Source organism: Aquarana catesbeiana, linkage group LG02 (genome assembly GCF_042186555.1).
Source record: "Aquarana catesbeiana isolate 2022-GZ linkage group LG02, ASM4218655v1, whole genome shotgun sequence".
In the NCBI taxonomy this organism is placed as follows: domain Eukaryota; kingdom Metazoa; phylum Chordata; class Amphibia; order Anura; family Ranidae; genus Aquarana; species Aquarana catesbeiana.
This window is the reverse complement of record NC_133325.1, coordinates 694,313,934-694,331,356: the sequence shown is the minus strand read 5'-3', so window position 1 is coordinate 694,331,356 and position 17,423 is coordinate 694,313,934. Positions and strand designations below refer to the sequence as shown.

Here is a 17,423-nt window from a genome sequence, read left to right as displayed (position 1 = left end):
TTCATTTACTAAACAACGCTAGGAAATTTGTTTAATGAAATCTGAACAGTTGTCATGAACAAAACACTTTCCTTTCCTTCAGCTTTTATATGAAGCAACGCATACTGTATATAAGGAATATTACAGTGCCTATACTGTATAAATAATTATGTAACAAGAAATCACACTTACAGGTCCAGATAAGGAAACAGGTGGTCTGCATTATTTATTATTTGCAACCCATAATTTGGTGGCGTGCAGCCAATCTTACCGTGTTCCAGAGTAGACATATACTAAATGCCCCTGAAGGCTTGGTTCCTTAATAGGACATTTCAGTGCTTCATTCCTTTCTTGTATTAGTGTACATGAGTGCACTCGGGCTATATTTCAATAAATATGATCACCTTTTTTTACATACATATTGTAAATTCACCCCAAGGTCACTGCCAAATTTTTTCACCGTCAAATTTGGTCACCGCCAAATTTTTCTAGTGGACTCACTTTCTTATGGCTATTTGCCTTAAACTGGATCACCTGTGGATTAAACAGACAAAATGTGACAATGCCTTTGAAATGTTTCCCCTATCCCACTAATACTCACTTGCCAGAGCTCCCTCCCCCGGTTCTTCCTCAGCTGGCAATACATTTCCTAGTGTCAGATGGTGGTGGAGGCTGGGTGAAGCAGTGACATCACTTCCTCTGTCACGTGACAGTGCTTTGGCTTAGAAATTGGCTACTGATGGAGCTGTGGGGGTGTGCTGACAAGGTGAGTATCAGTGGATCAAGGATAACCTTTGCAAAGACACTGTCACTTTGTCCCACATGGCCACCTTTTTTTAGGATGCAAAGTGTTTTTTGTGGAGGGCTAAACTCAACCCAACTATGTAAATTTCTCAATCACAAACATTTTTGAATAAAAGATATTTATTAACTCAAGGCTCAATGGGCACAGCTTCTTTATTAGCCTTTTATTTTACATCAAACATTAAATTTCAGTTTCATATTAAAGGAACCCCTAATCTGCAATTTATTTGTGAAAATTGTGGTACTTATACATCATCCAACCACTTATAACATCCTCAGTGGGGAATTCAAGAGGGCACAATAAGCATTTCCTTCTCTAGCTTCTCTTTAAAAGACTCAAGACACATTAAATATACTCTATCATAATTTGTTATCACATAGACCTGACCCTGATACCTAAAGAATTAACATATATTGCGCACATAACCCAAAAAAGTATTCAGATTTCTTTACATCCAACTTTAACTCCTTATGGAGATCACTGTTACAGCAAATTTCTTTCTTGTGACTAAAAATTTAAGGAGGTACCGTATTGTAATTTTTATCCAGCTGAAGCATCCATTTTATGAATATATCAGTAAGTAATCTGCTTCCAGCAACAAAGAGGATACAATGCCCTAAATGGATAGGAGAGCCTGTCTACACCAGAGCTTGTACCCAGTGACTGTATTTTTATTAAATCCCTTTAGTTAATGTGACACGTCCTAAACTTGGATATTAAGAAATATGACTAGAAAAGTCTGCAGAGGTGTATGACCACCATTGCTGGCTCATGTTGCAATGTATTGTGTGTAACAGGAAGCTCCATCTGCACCCATTTCCCTTCTTGATGAGTTTTTCTCAGTCATGTGTCTGTGGCTTCCCAAGTGAGCCCTTAGCCAATTTGGATAGGCCTTCTGGGTGCTTGTCTGCTAGAGTAAAGGTCCTGTTATTTGTCAGTTAAGGAGAGCTGTAGAATCCTTTCTAGCTCTTCTTCTTCCTGTTGCTTGAGCTTCTCCTCTTCCTCCAGCTCCTTGGCTGAGAGTTCCATGGCTATTCGTAGCTGCTCCTTATAAGTGCTGAATGCATTGCTGGAGATGGAGTGTGGGGGGCTGCAGGGCTGGGTATGCTGGGGGGTTCTGCAGGAAAAGCCCAGGAACAAAATAATTACTCACCTTCTGCCAATGAGGGGATGATAAAGATTAAAAATGCCTCATGGTGAAATGGAAACATCATATGAAAGGAAGGAAAAGCCCTTTTTTCAAAACCCAATGACAAGTATGAGGTGTTGATGTGAAAAATGCTAATATAAAAATAAATTAAGAAACTGAAACAAGATGTCTTCAGTGACTCAAAAACACATAAGAGCTGCAATGTTGCAGTTTGCCCAGTGATAGCATTACATTGATGCATCTCAAACTAAGCTTGTTGTCATCCTCATGTTATTAAGGTTGTGTCCAAGCTGATGAACTAGAAGTGATTTGAATCGACAAATTATTGGCTTGATAATCCTCAAGTAGGTGGCTGTTTAAAGGCCTGTGCTTAGTATAGTTAAATCCACTAACTTGTTGCTTCAAGGGTTCATAGAACCCAATGAACTTTGACCCTTCACAGTGCACAAACACTTTCCTGTTTTGCTGGGTGTAATGTTAAGCATCTAAAAAAATTACACAATAAATAGTGAATGAGACAGGGCCTGGAAGTGCTGCAATTGGCTGTTGTGCTGTTTATTGTAGCAGAAGCAAGCTGTCACAAGAAAATAACCCCTTTGAGTGTTTGGCACTTAGCTGAGGACAACGTTCTATCACTTGCAGCATGTAATAAGTCTTGCTGAGGAATGATCTCACCCTGCTTAAAGAGACGATATAGCTGGGAACATAAACTTGTTTCCTGACCACTCCAGTGCAGCATATGGGGGAGTAGTCTCCTCCCCCAGAATACCCCTCTAAGACAAAGCTTTCAATAAATCCCACCCAGTTCTTATCACAGTGTTCTCTTTCTGTCCCCCTTCACACATGGCTTTCTGTAACATTCCCCTGCCAAGCTGTGCTAAAACCACAGCAAACCAACAAAGACTTCTGTCTGGTGAAGTTCTTGTGTATGTGCATCTGAATAGGCCTCATCAGGAAACCCCTTTGGCTAGTCTTCTGGGATGTTAGACAATGCCTACTGTGCACAGTAGCTTTAACGGTGCAAGATTCCTACCCAGTTTGGTATTCCTAACACATCTGCTGGTGCTTTGAAGAATACTCATGAGAAATCCAGTAGACTATGTATTTGTGGAAAACTATCTGAGGATTCCTGAAGCGCTTGTAGCTGCTTCCTGGTTTTTGAGGTGTACAGGTGCACAGCAGGCATTTTGCTGAAGCTTCAACACACACTGAATATAGGCAAGTGTTCGGCAGGCATTTTATTGTCATCTCAAATTATGGAGCGAAAGCTTCTGGCAGTCATGTTAGTGTAGCTAGGGGTGGTCTTGATGGCTCCAATTGTCCAAAAAAAGTGGCCGGTGGCCTACTTAACTGAGCCACCTCCCTTCAGAGGTCAAGCCTGCTCTCTCGTGTTCTGCTGTTGCACCAGGTGGGTGGGAAGTCTCTCTCTCTTTTTGTTACCTTGATTGTCATATCTATGTAAAATAGTTTTTCATCTATGATCCTTCTCAGATAACTTTCCATTCCATTTTCATTCCAACCTCCCCAAAGGACCAGCAAGTAGGCAAAGATAGGGGGCAATATGGGTGTTGATGCATATACCAATGTTACTGGAACCGAAAGCCTATCTATATGTGTCTTTGCATAGATTCCAGATATAAATCCAAAAACAAAACCAGATCTTCCACTACCCAAAGACCAACTTCCACTAAGACGGATACTTACCACAATCAAAGGTTCTCCTTGGATACCCAGTAATAAAGTATTTCCTCTAAACAGAGAAACTGCACTACAGAAACAATGCCCATTAGGCCTGTCCTAATATAGCCATACCAGGCAAGTCCCTTTGTGGAACATGTGTTATGGAAGCAGCAAGAGAGAAAGCATCAGAGAATCAACAAGTAGCCTTAGTCAAAGATGTTGTTAGGCTGTTCTGCAGGACATAAAAATTACCTTTCACTTCAAAGGGGAATGTGCTATAGATATACTTAAGTGACACTGATGCTTCCAGCTTGTAGTTGTGGCGGTCGGCCATGTTGCTGAATGGGCTTCTATAATACCTGGTTTAAGTAACTTTGGGGTCTCTGCATTTGCCTGCTGGCCCTCCCTCCTCCCCCCTTGATCCAAACTGGATTGAGCATACATGGAGTATGGTTTTTAAATTATGATCATAGGCTATTACCTTGCATATTTTGTTGGTCATTGCTTACTTCATCACTTTGTCCATCGGATTGCCCATGAAGAAGAGCAAGTCACGTTGGGAATTTGGGCATGATACAATCTGTGTAAGAAGTTATTGATATGTTCCCTTCTCTTTGGGGTGCCCTTAGAACAATTGTTTGCTCTATGCAATGTGTATGGATTTATGATAGCTTTGATTTGTATCTAATATGTGGCATATGTTACTTTCAGTGGGTTTTATCTTTGGAATAATAAAGCTGTGATAAACTTTCTAAAAAGTTTGTTGTTTGATATGGTGCCATTAAAATTCCTGACATTCGTTATTTTATTTTTGTGGATATGCTGAAGTGTGCGCTTAAACATTGGTCTGATCAGAGACAGTTTAAAGGGCCTTTTGGATACCTTGAAACAAGGGATAGTGTAAGATCATGTTGCAGGTGTGCTCTTTGTATGGCAACAAGCTGAAAAAGGCAATTAGTAAAGCTATTGGGGGTTAGTTTTCCATGTTTATACAAGTCTTAATACTTAGGAAACAGCGGAAATTCCAGACCAGATAGCCATGCGCAGAGAGGGTTGGAGAAGCCGAATGCCACAAACCTGGTAAATACTTTTAGATGACTGAAGAAGCAATCAGTCTTCCTTCAACAGGCCTTCTGTAATATCAACTTCTACAGGAAGTCTTTTTCAGATCACGCCTGTCCAGTTCCCCCAAGTGGAAGCAAGACTCACAGCCTTCAAGCAGGTCCAGGCAGAAAATATTTTAGAACCATGAGTGGTGCAGACCATTTCTCACAGACATGCATGGAAATTTGGAATCATTTCTTGGCTAACTCAATCTCAATTTTGCCAGAAAAAAAGAAGTCTTGATGAAACACATCGACACTTTGGTAGTCCAGGAAGCCATTACAAAAAAAAAAAGACATACAAAAATTGTGAGCATTCTCCTCTGTTTATGGTAAAGAAAAAAAGTGATTAAAGACTGGTCTGCGATTTCTTATGGTTCAATCCCTACACTGTCATTGAACATTTTAAAATGGAATTGCTGCAGACAAACCCAAGTGTTGATGCCAGGGAACAACTTGTTATTAGACTTAGAAGATGCATACTTGCTGTGACGAACTAGGAGTGCGCAGAGAGAGAGAGAGAGAGAGAGAGAGAGAGAGAGAGAGAGAGAGAGGGGGAGAGAGAGAGAGAGAGAGGGAGAGAGGAAGAGAGAGGCATACCTCACAGAACCCGAAATGCTGGCATTTATTTGGGAACCTGGGTATACAGGAGAGTGCGACAATAGGGCACAGCAAAGAGAAATAATCTTAAGGTTGGCAATAAGGCACAGCAAGAAGGAATAGTTCACAGGGTAGCAATATGGCATATCAAGGAGACATAGTCCACTGGGTAGCAAAAAACCACAACAAGGAGAAATAAGGGGGGGAGACTTTGGACACACAGCAGGGAGGGCTGCCAGGACAATTTGTGGAAGACTCTAGACACACAGCAGAGGGTAGGCAGGGCAATTTGTGCCAAACTCTGGGCACACAGCAGAGGACAGACAGGGCAATCCGTGGAGGACTCTGGGCACACACTAATGTCGGGCCCCCACAGGTTCTGGCAGCAAGTGGTTCCCACAGAAGGGTCTACAAAGTGGGGACAAAAGGGAGTTCTAGTGTCTGGAAAGCAGCACAGGCAATACAGAAATACAAGTCAGAGGAGTTCCTGTGTCCAGAAAGTAGCACACAGTCCATTTTAAACTATCAGTCTCAGCAGTTTTAAGCACCTTCTAATCTTCTTCTAATGAGACCTGCAGACATGAGTTACTCTGTCACCATCACTGCGGTGAAAACATCTGATGCGTTATTCAGCATAGGGATATTATATGGGTTCAACCAAGATCTCAGCCCCCAAATTGTCAGTGCTGAGGTGTCTGGCTTAATCCTGGTACAGGATATAGTTACGTTCGTGCTACCCTCTGAAAGGAACCTCATCTGCTTCCCTTATGTGTGGGCAAAGGAACTTACAAATAAATGATGCATATAGACTGACTTCTTTACACACAGCCTATGAATTAGAGATTTATACTTTCACAAAAAATCTAGTATTTCTGATTTATGGTATACCTGTATATTCTGACAGCGGCAGAATTTCAGAAGTATCTACGCTTCGCATTAACAGGTATTTATTACCAGTTACCTTTTCAAAGGTGCTCCTATCCATAGTGGCTTTACTATGCAACAGGGGTGTGAGGAAGAGTGTAATCCCTACCTAGATAACCTACTACTGTTAAGCTGCTCAAAGGAGGAGTTACTCAAGGTAAAACATAATTCAAGATTTCAAGGTCAAACAAACTTTAGCAAAAGTCAACCAGTTCCAACACAAGATTTGATTTACCTGGGCACCTAACTACACACATGAGGGAGCACAATCTCTGTACCAGAAGAAAAGATTACATTAGTCAGGAACAGAGTATGCATAGCTTGCAGCACATCCCATCTAAAGGCAGGGCAGTGTCTCAAAATAATAGCACCATGTTTTTGACCATGCTTATTGTTAAGTGGGTCTAGTGGCATAATCATCTCTTTCAAACAACTGACATCAGTCTGTCAGGATGGGGTGCACAATGCCTGGAGAGATTAGCACAAGTCCATTAGTAATTTCCAGCCAAAGATAATGTTTCAAACAGCCTCGAGTTGAGGGCCATGTTTTGTGCTTAGAAAGCATATGTTGCACTTTTATCCAACCAAGCAGTTCTCCTACGAATGGAAAACACAACTGCTACTGCCTACATGAAGAAGCAAGGGGGGTGAAGATCTGTTCACTACTATAGGAAGTAGAACCTATGATGTTCCTAGCACAACCCCTGTTACTCAGCAACTCAATGACTTTCTTTTCAGAACTCTTAAACACCTTAGCAGACTTCCTGTTTCAACACACCCTAGGAAACAAGTGTTTTTTGCTGGAGGAGGTCTTTTTCAAAATCCAGAAGATTATTGCTAGAGGCACTACTAGAGGAAGATCTTTTTGCAGCATCTTTGAACAGCAAGCTGCTGGTGTTTAATTAACGGTTCCAATTTCATCAAGCAGCAGAAGTGGATGCTCTAACAGCTCCTTAGAATATCAGTTGGGCATATGCCTACCTTCCGATACTGATAATATTCAGGTTCCTCTGGAAGTTGGGGGGTGTGTTGGCTGTTACAGTCTTATTACTCTGGCTGAAATGCCTCTATTTCCTCTGCTGAAACCACTGAATGTACCAGAAGCATAATTTTTTTCCAGTGTTCCCTAACTGGCTGAGCCAAGGGTACATCCACCATCTGAACCCAGTGCATTTTTGCCCCATGACTTGGACACTGAAAGAAAGTTGAAGGAGGTAGGGTGTTTAGCTAATGTTATGAATTCTCTACTTTCCTTCAGAAAAGATGCAAGAAGTCAGACCTACAGCAGAGTATGGGAAGCATTTTCCAGATTTGCTAAGCAAGTTAGATATTTTTCTGAATCTCCAAAATCTTACACTATCCTCAGAGTTTACCAGGTGGGGTAAAACAAGAGGCTGCCTTGGAGAACCTCTGGAAATGCAAATGTTGTCCATCTTTGCCTTTATCTCCCTTAGACTCAGTGGGTGACAGAAAAATAGGTGATGCAGTTTTTTCATAGCGATATGTCTAGTGCTGCCAAGGAAAACCTTACTGCCCAAATGAGACCAACCTCTACAGATGGCATTTCAAGTATCTTCCAACTTTCTAGAGGAAAAGGCTTCCTCTTTATGAGCACTAACCTTAAGAATCGCCTTTCAAGTGGCAATCACTTTGGTCAAAAACCACCAAAAATAACAGCGTAAAACCCTTTATCTCCTGTTACCCAGATAGAGTAATTCTTAGACCTGTTATTCATTCATAAGGTGGCATCAGTCTTCCATTTGAATCAGTATTACACACTGACATTAGACACTGAGGCAGGGCAGCTTCACGCCTTTAATGGTACATTCAGTCCACCGGTTCAGTGAGGAAAATGGTGAAGCTATTATTCCTTGTGGGAACAATGGTAGAGAGACATCTATCAGAATAATATTGAGCTGTATAGTAAGTGAGTTTCAAAAGGTTTAAACGTACAAGGGCTTACTGGATTAAGTGGATCAACATCTATTCAGCATCTGCGATATCCTTGAGGACAGTATGCAGAGCAGCCTCCCTCTTGGCATCAACTTCTTCATGTACTAAATCCTAATTTTCTTGATGGCATCAACCCCTTTCTGGCTAGTTATTTCCCACTTATATGCTGCCATGCAGAGGTCAGGAATAGGGAGAATTCCTATTTAATACTTATCAAAAATGTACTTTCCTGAGTAACTCAATGGCAGCATATAGGCCCATCCCTGTGCCAGGATTACGCTAGTAATAGAACACTGTGGTAAGGTACTGAGTGGGATACATTGAGAGCTCTGTCCTACGGGTGTATTTTGAGGAGGAAACTACACACTTGATGCTGCCGTAGAGTTAGTCAGGAAAGGAACTTTTCGATAAGTATTTGATAGGATTTTTCCATTATCAGTATCCACAAAGATGACAGCCAACATGACCATGTCACTGGACACAAAATGAATAAGATTTTGGTAAACTCAAACAAGAGAAAAGGGAAAGCTCTTATTGAGCACAATAACATTTCTTTTAGGACATAAACTTTACAACCTGCTAGTCTTATGATCTGTTACTTTTCTGCAATTTACAAACCTTTCTCCTTTCCGCTCATTAGACATTGGATGGGTTCCTGGTTTGCTGTTTGTCAGAGCTTCCCAAATTGTTACCTGTAAGGGGCAGAACAGAGAAAGAGTTGCATAATTGGTTTTAGGGGTAGATCAGCAAGGTAATACTACTGAACCTTTTTAGGGATATTATAGGCTATGATGGAAACTTGCACTAGAAGAGATAAGGAGGTTGCTATTTGTTACTTTTTTCTATTGTCACTGATCCAGAACAAGCATGAAATAAAGTCAAAACTGATATGCACACTTAAGCTTGCCCATACACTGACTAAAATTCGACTGGTTCAGTAGAGACTGGCCACATTTTGATCAATGCGTGGCCATCCCCGTTCAACAGAAGTTGATTCTTTGATCACTCGATGTGTTAGAAAGTTTTGCATCAATCAGCAGCTGCAGCCACTGATCAGTGTAATCTGACAGTGGCGAATGCCACTGGCAGAATATTTTGTCCCAGAGTGGGGGATTTCACCATCCACCTTGTTTGTGTAAATGGAGGAATGTTTTTTTTTTTCTTTCTGCCCATTGGCTGTGTATCGCCAGCTTTACTGTGGGTCATTGACTCACAATGCAAATAACTTAGGAAACCCCTAGATGAGCAAGACAGTTATGCAAGGTTTCACAAAGGAGCTCTCAATAAAAACAGCCTATACATTTTCTAAATTTTAATTTATTGATTACAAATCACCAAGATCCACAGAAAACAGGTACAAAATTTAAATGGGAATTCTATCATATCCCAAAATATATATTTAATCTGTTTGGTTTCTTTTATTGTATAAACCTGGGTTAAATTTCTACTTCTTAAAGTCCCAAATGTCTTCTAGACATAAAAAGAGATCTGATGCAGTGGATTGTGTAAAAAAACAAGGTGTAATCACGTATTCATGGGCCCACTGGCCGCACTGACCATGTGCCAATCACATTTTTCTGTAAGCCAGTAATTACAAATCATTGACCATCTTCAATGGACAATTTAACACTTTCCATGAAAAGAAGGACTGGTATAAGGGATCAATTGTCCCCTAGGTGACCCTTTTTTCAACAACGAAGAGCTGGTCCTGACAAGATATTTAATCATTTTTAAAACTGATCAGAGACTGCATGGATACTGCTGATATACAGTATAGCCATCCTAATATTGTCACAGGCCCATACAAACAATTGTTTTGAAAATGTCTTTAAAAGCAAAAACAATCACTTGATTGGCTGACAGAATAAAATTGCCAAACCACTATGGCCACCTGCGTTTATGACTGTATTATTTATTATGCTCTTTTGCTATAGTAAATGTATAACCGCTGCTGTGCTATAGATGGCTGAACACCCAGATCTAGAATAAGCTAGCTCCACTTGTTGCCATCTGTGGAGAAGAGCTAGCTAGATCCACTCTTCCGACTACCCCATCTATTTCCCCATTGTATTCACTTATGTAGTTCTCAGGGCCTTTTAGCTGCATCTGGGCAGTATTAAATTAATTTGTCTGGCATTGATGGTGATGCCATCTCACCTGATCATATTCACTACCAGCTTCTAGCAAACTTTGCTGGATTGCGAACTGAAGAAGGTCGTCCTCCTCCTCACGCATGTTCTCCCGGTAACTCCCTACCACACTGTACCCTCGCGGGGCTTCAAACAAGGTCTGGTCCATCTCACAGCCACGTCCAGAAGCTGCAAACACACCAGAACACAGAATCATAGGACTATCATCTATATCAGGTGGACAGGACATACAGTTAAAATTTGTCACTTGCTGAAATGTCCTGTTGACATTGAACTTACAACAGAAAAGCAGCTAACTGTATGTGTGTTCAGGCAAAGCAGTGAAGGTGGAGGCCTGGAGGAGCCATCTGAAATGTTGAAGTGGATCATGCTACCTGCCCATTTATAGTCTGTGGGTGACATGAGGCACAGCCAATGGTAATCCTCTCTATAGTCACCCCAATACAGAACCTCCTATACCCCCAGTGCTGAGGTCTGACACATACTGTTAGGGTCCCTCTGTCCCGTGTCCCCCTGTTGTGGCTTCATACTTATAGAGCTGGTGCTGCTAACACTGCAGGAGTCGCTGCTTGGGGAGGGGGCTTCGCTGCTGGGGCTCTGACGGAGGGAGGACACTGGCTCATCACATCCATTTAGGTTACCGAAGGTGATGCGGGCATTCAGAATGTGGAAAATAGGAATTTCTGTCAAAAGACAAATAAGATACAAGCATGTCATTACCACTTCTAGTGTATCTATAATAATAATAGCTGCTGTATATAAGATAACCTTTAAAAACCCTAACTACTACTTAACATAAAGGGGCTTGATGTCATTGGGAAGGCGGCGCTGACAAAGTGCATTCCTATTTTTTGCTGCAACTTCATTGCCCTTCATTGCTGCTTCCATTCAAGAGCATATACTATGTGTGTGTATATACAGTATCTCACAAATGTGAGTACACCCCTCACATTTTTGTAAATATTTTATTATATTTTTTCATGTGACAACACTGAAGACATTACACTTTGCTACAATGTAAAGTAGTGAGTGTACAGCTTGTATAACAGTTTAAATTTGCTGTCCCCTCAAAATAACTCAAAACACAGTCATTAATGTCTAAACTGCTGGCAACAAAAGTGAGTACATCCCTAAGTGAAAATGTCCAAATTGGGCTCAAAGTGTCAATATTTTGTGTGACCTCCATTATTTTCCAGCACTGAGGGAACAGCAAATTTACACTGTTATGCAAGCTGTACACTCACTACTTTACAGCAAAGTGTCATTTCTTCAGTGTTGTCACATGAAAAGATATAATAAAATATTTACACAAATGTAAGGGGTGTACTCACCTTTGTGAGATTATATATATATATATATATATATATATATATATATATATATATATACACACACACACTAAAATATTTTTAAATCTATTATCGTATATATACACCCATTACTCCATTTCATTGTAAAAATATTTTGACTGGAGTTCCTATTGTCAGATTGATCAAAGTCTTTAGTAAGCCTTTAAGCAGGACAGCAGCCTATTGGCTTCTCTTTTAGTGCATAAAGGAAGAATACAGTTATGCCTGCTTCCTGTAAACTGCAATGGAGATAGATCAGGGGCATGAATCACTCCTTTCTAAATGATCAAGTGTGAGTTCAATTAGATCACTGAGGTTTTAATAGACAGAGTTCAGTATTCCTGGCTTGCTGAATCACAGGCTTCAAAATTTACTGTAGTGTACTTTGAAAATGATATGGGAAGCTGTCCACATTTATGTTTTATAATACGTATACAACTCCTGGCAGAGGATGACTGCATAGAAAACACCAACAAAAATCCTGTATATAGACAGAAATTCAGCTGGAATGGCACTCTCAATAGCTGATCTACATGCAGCCTTCCTCTTACATTTGCAGCCAGCTCCAGCTGTTCCACATCACTGAAGTCTACAAGGCCCTCAGCATTTTATGAAGCAGCTCTGATTGTCCACTTATTTTGCAGTGTGGAGAGCTCCACACATATTTATTGTACATGCCAGTTTAAACAGCTGTACACTTGAATAAACCACCCACATTTTCGTGATTCGAATTTCAATTTACCATCACAAATATACACATGCTTCATCATAAATACTTTTGGATGGTATAAATGGCTGAACTAGTACTGTGAAATGGCACAATTTAATGGCTAATGGAAAAGCGCAGATCAAGCCTCTGGAAAGCTAGTCATCGACATATTCGTCGACATACTGTATCTGGACATAAGCAGAAGAAATACCAGCTTACCTAAGGTATTATAGTATTGTTTTCTTCAGGTACAAGACTGCCTATCCCCCTATTCCCACTTCTGCCTAGCTTTTGTAATAATTACAGAGCAAATGACAGTGCCCGTTCCAACAGAGGTGCTAAACATAGACCTAATCCTTAAAGAGACCCTGTAAGGTCTCTTAAAGAATGAAAATACCAGTTCCTTTCAATAGAGAAGCTGTCAGGGACCTGCCAGGAGAGAATGGGGGTACGTGCGTGCGCTACAACTTCTACAGGCACTCCTATCCTACTGCGCTCACGAGACCACTGTCCCCATCCCAGTGGCTCCTGAACCAGGGCTGTAAGAGAGGTCTCATCCTACAAGTCAGGCTCTACTATGAGGTATGTAACAGTATCAAACAGCCATGACTGAGCCTGCAGGAGAGACCTCTCCTATGAAGGAGATCTGCACGCACCTTGCGGCCCTCACACAAGCCGTGCAGTCCCTACAAGTTACACCAAGCTGGAAGAACGAGTCCAGAATCTCTCCGGTTCAGCTTCTGCATCCTCTGCTACACCTGCACAGACTGTCTCCACTCCCTCAGTTGTGATGCTTCCACCTGAACCCAGAGTCCCCATTCCTGAGAGATTTAATGGGGACCAAATAAGATTCCAGGCCTTCCGCACTGCCTGCCAGTTAAGTGCCTGCCAGTTATATTTTGCTCTCCAACCCCAGACTTTTTCCCTAGAGGCCACCAAAGTGGGATTCGTAATCTCCCTACTCCAAGGAGAGCCCCAGACCTGGGCCCACCGACTGCTTGAGGGGAACTGTGTCCAGACTCACTCCCTGTTGTCCTTTTTTGAAGCTATGGCCCAACTTTATGAGGACCCCCAATGGACTGCCACGGCTGAATCTGCTTTGTTTGCGCTCCAGCAAGGCCGTAGAATGGCCGAGGACTACGTCACAGACACTCAATGGAACGACGCAGCTTTGCAACACCAGTTCCGCATGGGTCTCTCTGAAGGACTGAAAGACGAGCTCACTCGAGTTAGTATAATCGATACCCTGGAAGCCCTGATCATCCTGGCCATCCAAATCGATCGGCGACTCTGAGAATGTTGATCAGAACGTTCCTTCCAGCAAGGCCGTCCAGTGCGGATGACTGCAAAAGCTCCAGTTCCTGCTTCCCGCTACCTGCCTCCAACCTGTTTGAATCCTGCCAGCTCAGCTCCAGATACCTCTGAGCTCATGCAGCTAGGATTGATGCGACCAACCCTTCCCCCGGAAGAACGAGCACGCCTCTGCCAACAAAATCTATGCTTTACTGCGGCGGAGCGGGGCCACTACGTGCGCAGCTGCCCTGCCAAGATACGTAAGTGTCCATCCTCTGTTCCTGGCAATCTCTCAACCTTGTCTGCCAATGCAACCTACCTTGCTCTCCCTCTTTCATTACAGCTCCAGGGAAGGACAATTCCAATTAACGCTATCATTGACTCCGGAGCATGCAGCTGCTTTATCGATTCCACTTTTGCCAGCCAACAAAACATTGCCCTGCAAGAAAAGACACATGGACTTTCTGTTTACCTGGATGATGGCTCTCGCATTAGGTCCGGATGAATGACCCAGGAGACCCTTCCTCTGCAAGCTTCCATCTTCTCCAAACAAAAGGAACTCCTGATCCTTGATGTCATCTCCTCTGCACTGTTCCTTGTGATCCTGGGCATACCCTGGCTCCAGGCTCACAATCCCGACATCAATTAGATAACTGGAGAAGTGAAGTTCCTGTCCCCTAACTGTCAGAAGCATTGTGTACACGGACCCTCCGATCCACAAATCATTGATGTCTTCAGCAAACGGAGAGCAGACTCCCTTCTGTCTCACAGCCCCTACGATTGTCCCATTGAACTTCTTCCTGGGGCCGAGATCCCTTTCGGGCGTATCTTCCCCTTATCAGAAAAAGAACATGAGGCATTAAAATTATACATCGATGAAAACTTGGGCAAGGGTTTCATCCACCCCTCAACCTCTCCAGTGGGTGCCGGAATATTCCAAGAAAGATCAGACCCTTCGCCCATGTGTGGACTACCGCGAGCTAAATAAAATCACGGTCAAAAACCGCTATCCTCTGCCCCTGATGCCTGTGCTTTTTCATAAATTAAGATCTGCTGTTATCTTTATCAAATTGGATTTAGGGGGGCCTACAACCGGGTCCACATTCGGGCCGGGGGTGAATGGAAGACAGCCTTCCCGACCTGATTCGGTCATTATGAATATTTGGTTATGCCCTTTGGGCTCTGCAACGCCCCGGCCACCTTCCAGCATTTCATCAATGATGTGTTTAGAGACATTCTAGACATCTTTGTAATTGTTTATTTGGATGATTTTCTAATATTCTCTGTATCACTTGATCGGCATTGGGAACATGTCTGCAGGGTCTTATGCCATCTTCGCCAACACGGACTGTATGCAAAGGCAGAAAAATGCGAATTTGAGCAGAAGAGCATCCACTTTCTGGGGTTGGTGATCTCTCAAGCAGGCATCAAGATGGATCCCCAAAAAGTGTCCGCCATACTAGATTGGCCTGTACCCTTGGATAAGAAGGGAATTCAACGCTTTGTGGGTTTCACAAACTTTTACAGAAAATTAATTAAGGGATGCTCTGCAATAATCACACCAATCATGCAGCTGACCAAGCAAAATCTACGTTTTCACTGGAACTTGGAGGCCCAAGATGCCTTCGAGACACTCAAAAGACTTTTCACCTCAGCCCCAATCCTCAGTCACCCTGATCCATCATTACCGTACACCATTGAAGTGGACGCATCTGAAGTGGAAGTAGGGGCAGTCATTTCCCAGCGTCAAGGTAGTAAGGATCAGATGCACCCTGTGGGGTTTTTCTCTCGGAAACACTCTCCTGCAGAGAGAAATTATGATGTTGGTGATTGGGAATTGCTCGCCATCAAAGTAGCCTTGGAAGAATGGAGATACCTGTGGGAGGGTGCCTTCCATCCAGTATTAATACATACTGATCATAAAAACCTAGAATATTTAAGATCCACTAGGCGGCTGAAACCTCGGCAAGCTCGTTGGGCTCTGTTTTTCTCACGCTTCTGCTTCCACATCACTTATCAGCCTGGATCAAACAACATTAAGCCAGACGAGCTATCGCGTATGTACGATAACCCCAAGGATTTATCTGTTCCCGACACCATCTTACCCACAGGCATCTTTCTGCTCCTACAGACAGACCTCCTCTCTCAGATTAAGGAAGCATCCACGGACTCTTCAAAACCCCCTGGAATCGCATTAACGTCTATTATGGAGGGGGAGCCAAATCTTTGTTCCAGGAGACATCCGAGTCGGAGCATTAAGATTGCTTCAGTGCAGTTCACTTCACGTTTTTGGAGAGCCTTGTGTGAGATTTTGAAGATCGAACTAGCCCTGTCCTCAGCCTATCACCCCCAAACTAATGGGCAAACAGAAAGGACTAATCAGACTCTTGCACAGTATATCAGATGTTTCACGTCCTTTGTACAAGATGACTAGGTGTCCCTGCTGCCCCTAGCAGATTTTGCCTACAATAATGCTAGTCATTCGTCCACTGGGCAGTCCCCCTTTTTTGCTAATTATGGCTTTCACTTATCATTCTTACTTGACTTTCTTCCAGAATCGACAGTTCCGGTGGTACAGAATACGGTGGATTTCCACAGCCACAATAACTGGGTATTGCAGGAGGCAGTGTGCAAGGCCCAGGCAGACAGCAAAAGAGCCTTCGACCGGAAAAGAAGAGGAGAATTGGACCTACAGCTGGCCGATCAGGTATGGCTTTCTACAAAGAATCTCAGGTTGGCTTGCCCTTCAAGAAAACTTGCACCCAAGTTCATGGGACCTTTTCCAGTGAGAAGAAAGATTGATGAGGTATTGTACAAATTATCCTTACCTGACTCTTTAAAGATTCACCCAGTGTTTCATGTCTCATTGTTAAAACCTGCAGTACCTGATCCCTTTCCTGATAGCCAGACCACCAGAACCTGTTTTAGTTGATGAAAGTGAAGAGTATGAGGTGGAGGCCATTCTTGATTGCAGGAAACAGCGAGGGCAAATACAGTTCCTGATTAAATGGAGGGGGTACGGTCCAGAGGACAACTCCTGGGGACCCAATAGCAACATTCATGCTAAGAGGGTAATCCGTGCCTTTTTTCTTGCCCATCCTGAGAAGAGAGACCGGTTAGGCATCTGGCTGGCCTTTGGGAGGGGGCAATGTCAAGGACCTGCCAGGACAGAATGGGGGTACGTGTGCGTGCGCATTCCTGTTCAGGCTGAACAACGCTGCCTGTTTGCCCAAGTGCGCCAGCGCGCGCCGGGGGTGCGCGCACAAAGGGTGCGTGCGCGTGCATGCTATCGCTGCTTGGTGCCAAGAGGCCTTCAAAGGAACAGCAGCTGCACTGGTGCAGTACTGTTTGATCTGCAGCTCTGTGCCTAGTAATCTGTGTTCTGCCAGCTGATCATCTGTACCGACCCGGCTTGACTGACCTACCCGTTACAAGTCAGGCTCTACTATGAGGTACGTAATAGGAGCGATTATATCTACCTTTCCAGTGGCCCATGTCTCCTACCTCCCCTCTGTTCTATCACTGCAGCCTCCTTTAGTGTTTTTGATATTTAGCATCACCAGGAGTTTCAGGTGCCTGAGCCCCGCCCTAGTTATTATGATTAATATTATTGTTATTATACAGGATTTATAGTGCCAACTGTTTGCACAGCACTTTGCAATATAAAAGGTATAATACAGTATGGTTATATTATGAATCAACACAAGAGGGTTAGGAGGGCCATACCC

At 42.9% G+C, this 17,423-nt stretch overlaps 1 protein-coding gene across 6 annotated transcripts in view; it reads right to left on the bottom strand.

The window, feature by feature from the left end:
- ANKRD13B (ankyrin repeat domain 13B) overlaps positions 1 to 17,423 on the bottom strand; it is a 358,728-nt gene that overhangs the window by 19,042 nt on the left and 322,263 nt on the right. For 2 of the 6 annotated variants that reach the window (XM_073616837.1, XM_073616836.1), the window contains exons 12-15: positions 10,830 to 11,027; positions 10,352 to 10,512; positions 8,813 to 8,886; positions 919 to 1,901 (exon numbers count right to left, since the gene is read on the bottom strand). In XM_073616837.1, coding sequence (XP_073472938.1) covers positions 1,712 to 1,901; positions 8,813 to 8,886; positions 10,352 to 10,512; positions 10,830 to 11,027 — 623 coding nt within the window. In that variant the 3' untranslated portion in view covers positions 919 to 1,711. Of the gene's footprint in view, positions 1 to 918; positions 1,902 to 8,812; positions 8,887 to 10,351; positions 10,513 to 10,829; positions 11,028 to 17,423 lie in introns of those variants that run through there. The other 4 variants (XM_073616840.1, XM_073616838.1, XM_073616841.1 and 1 more) reach the window with 3 other exon arrangements.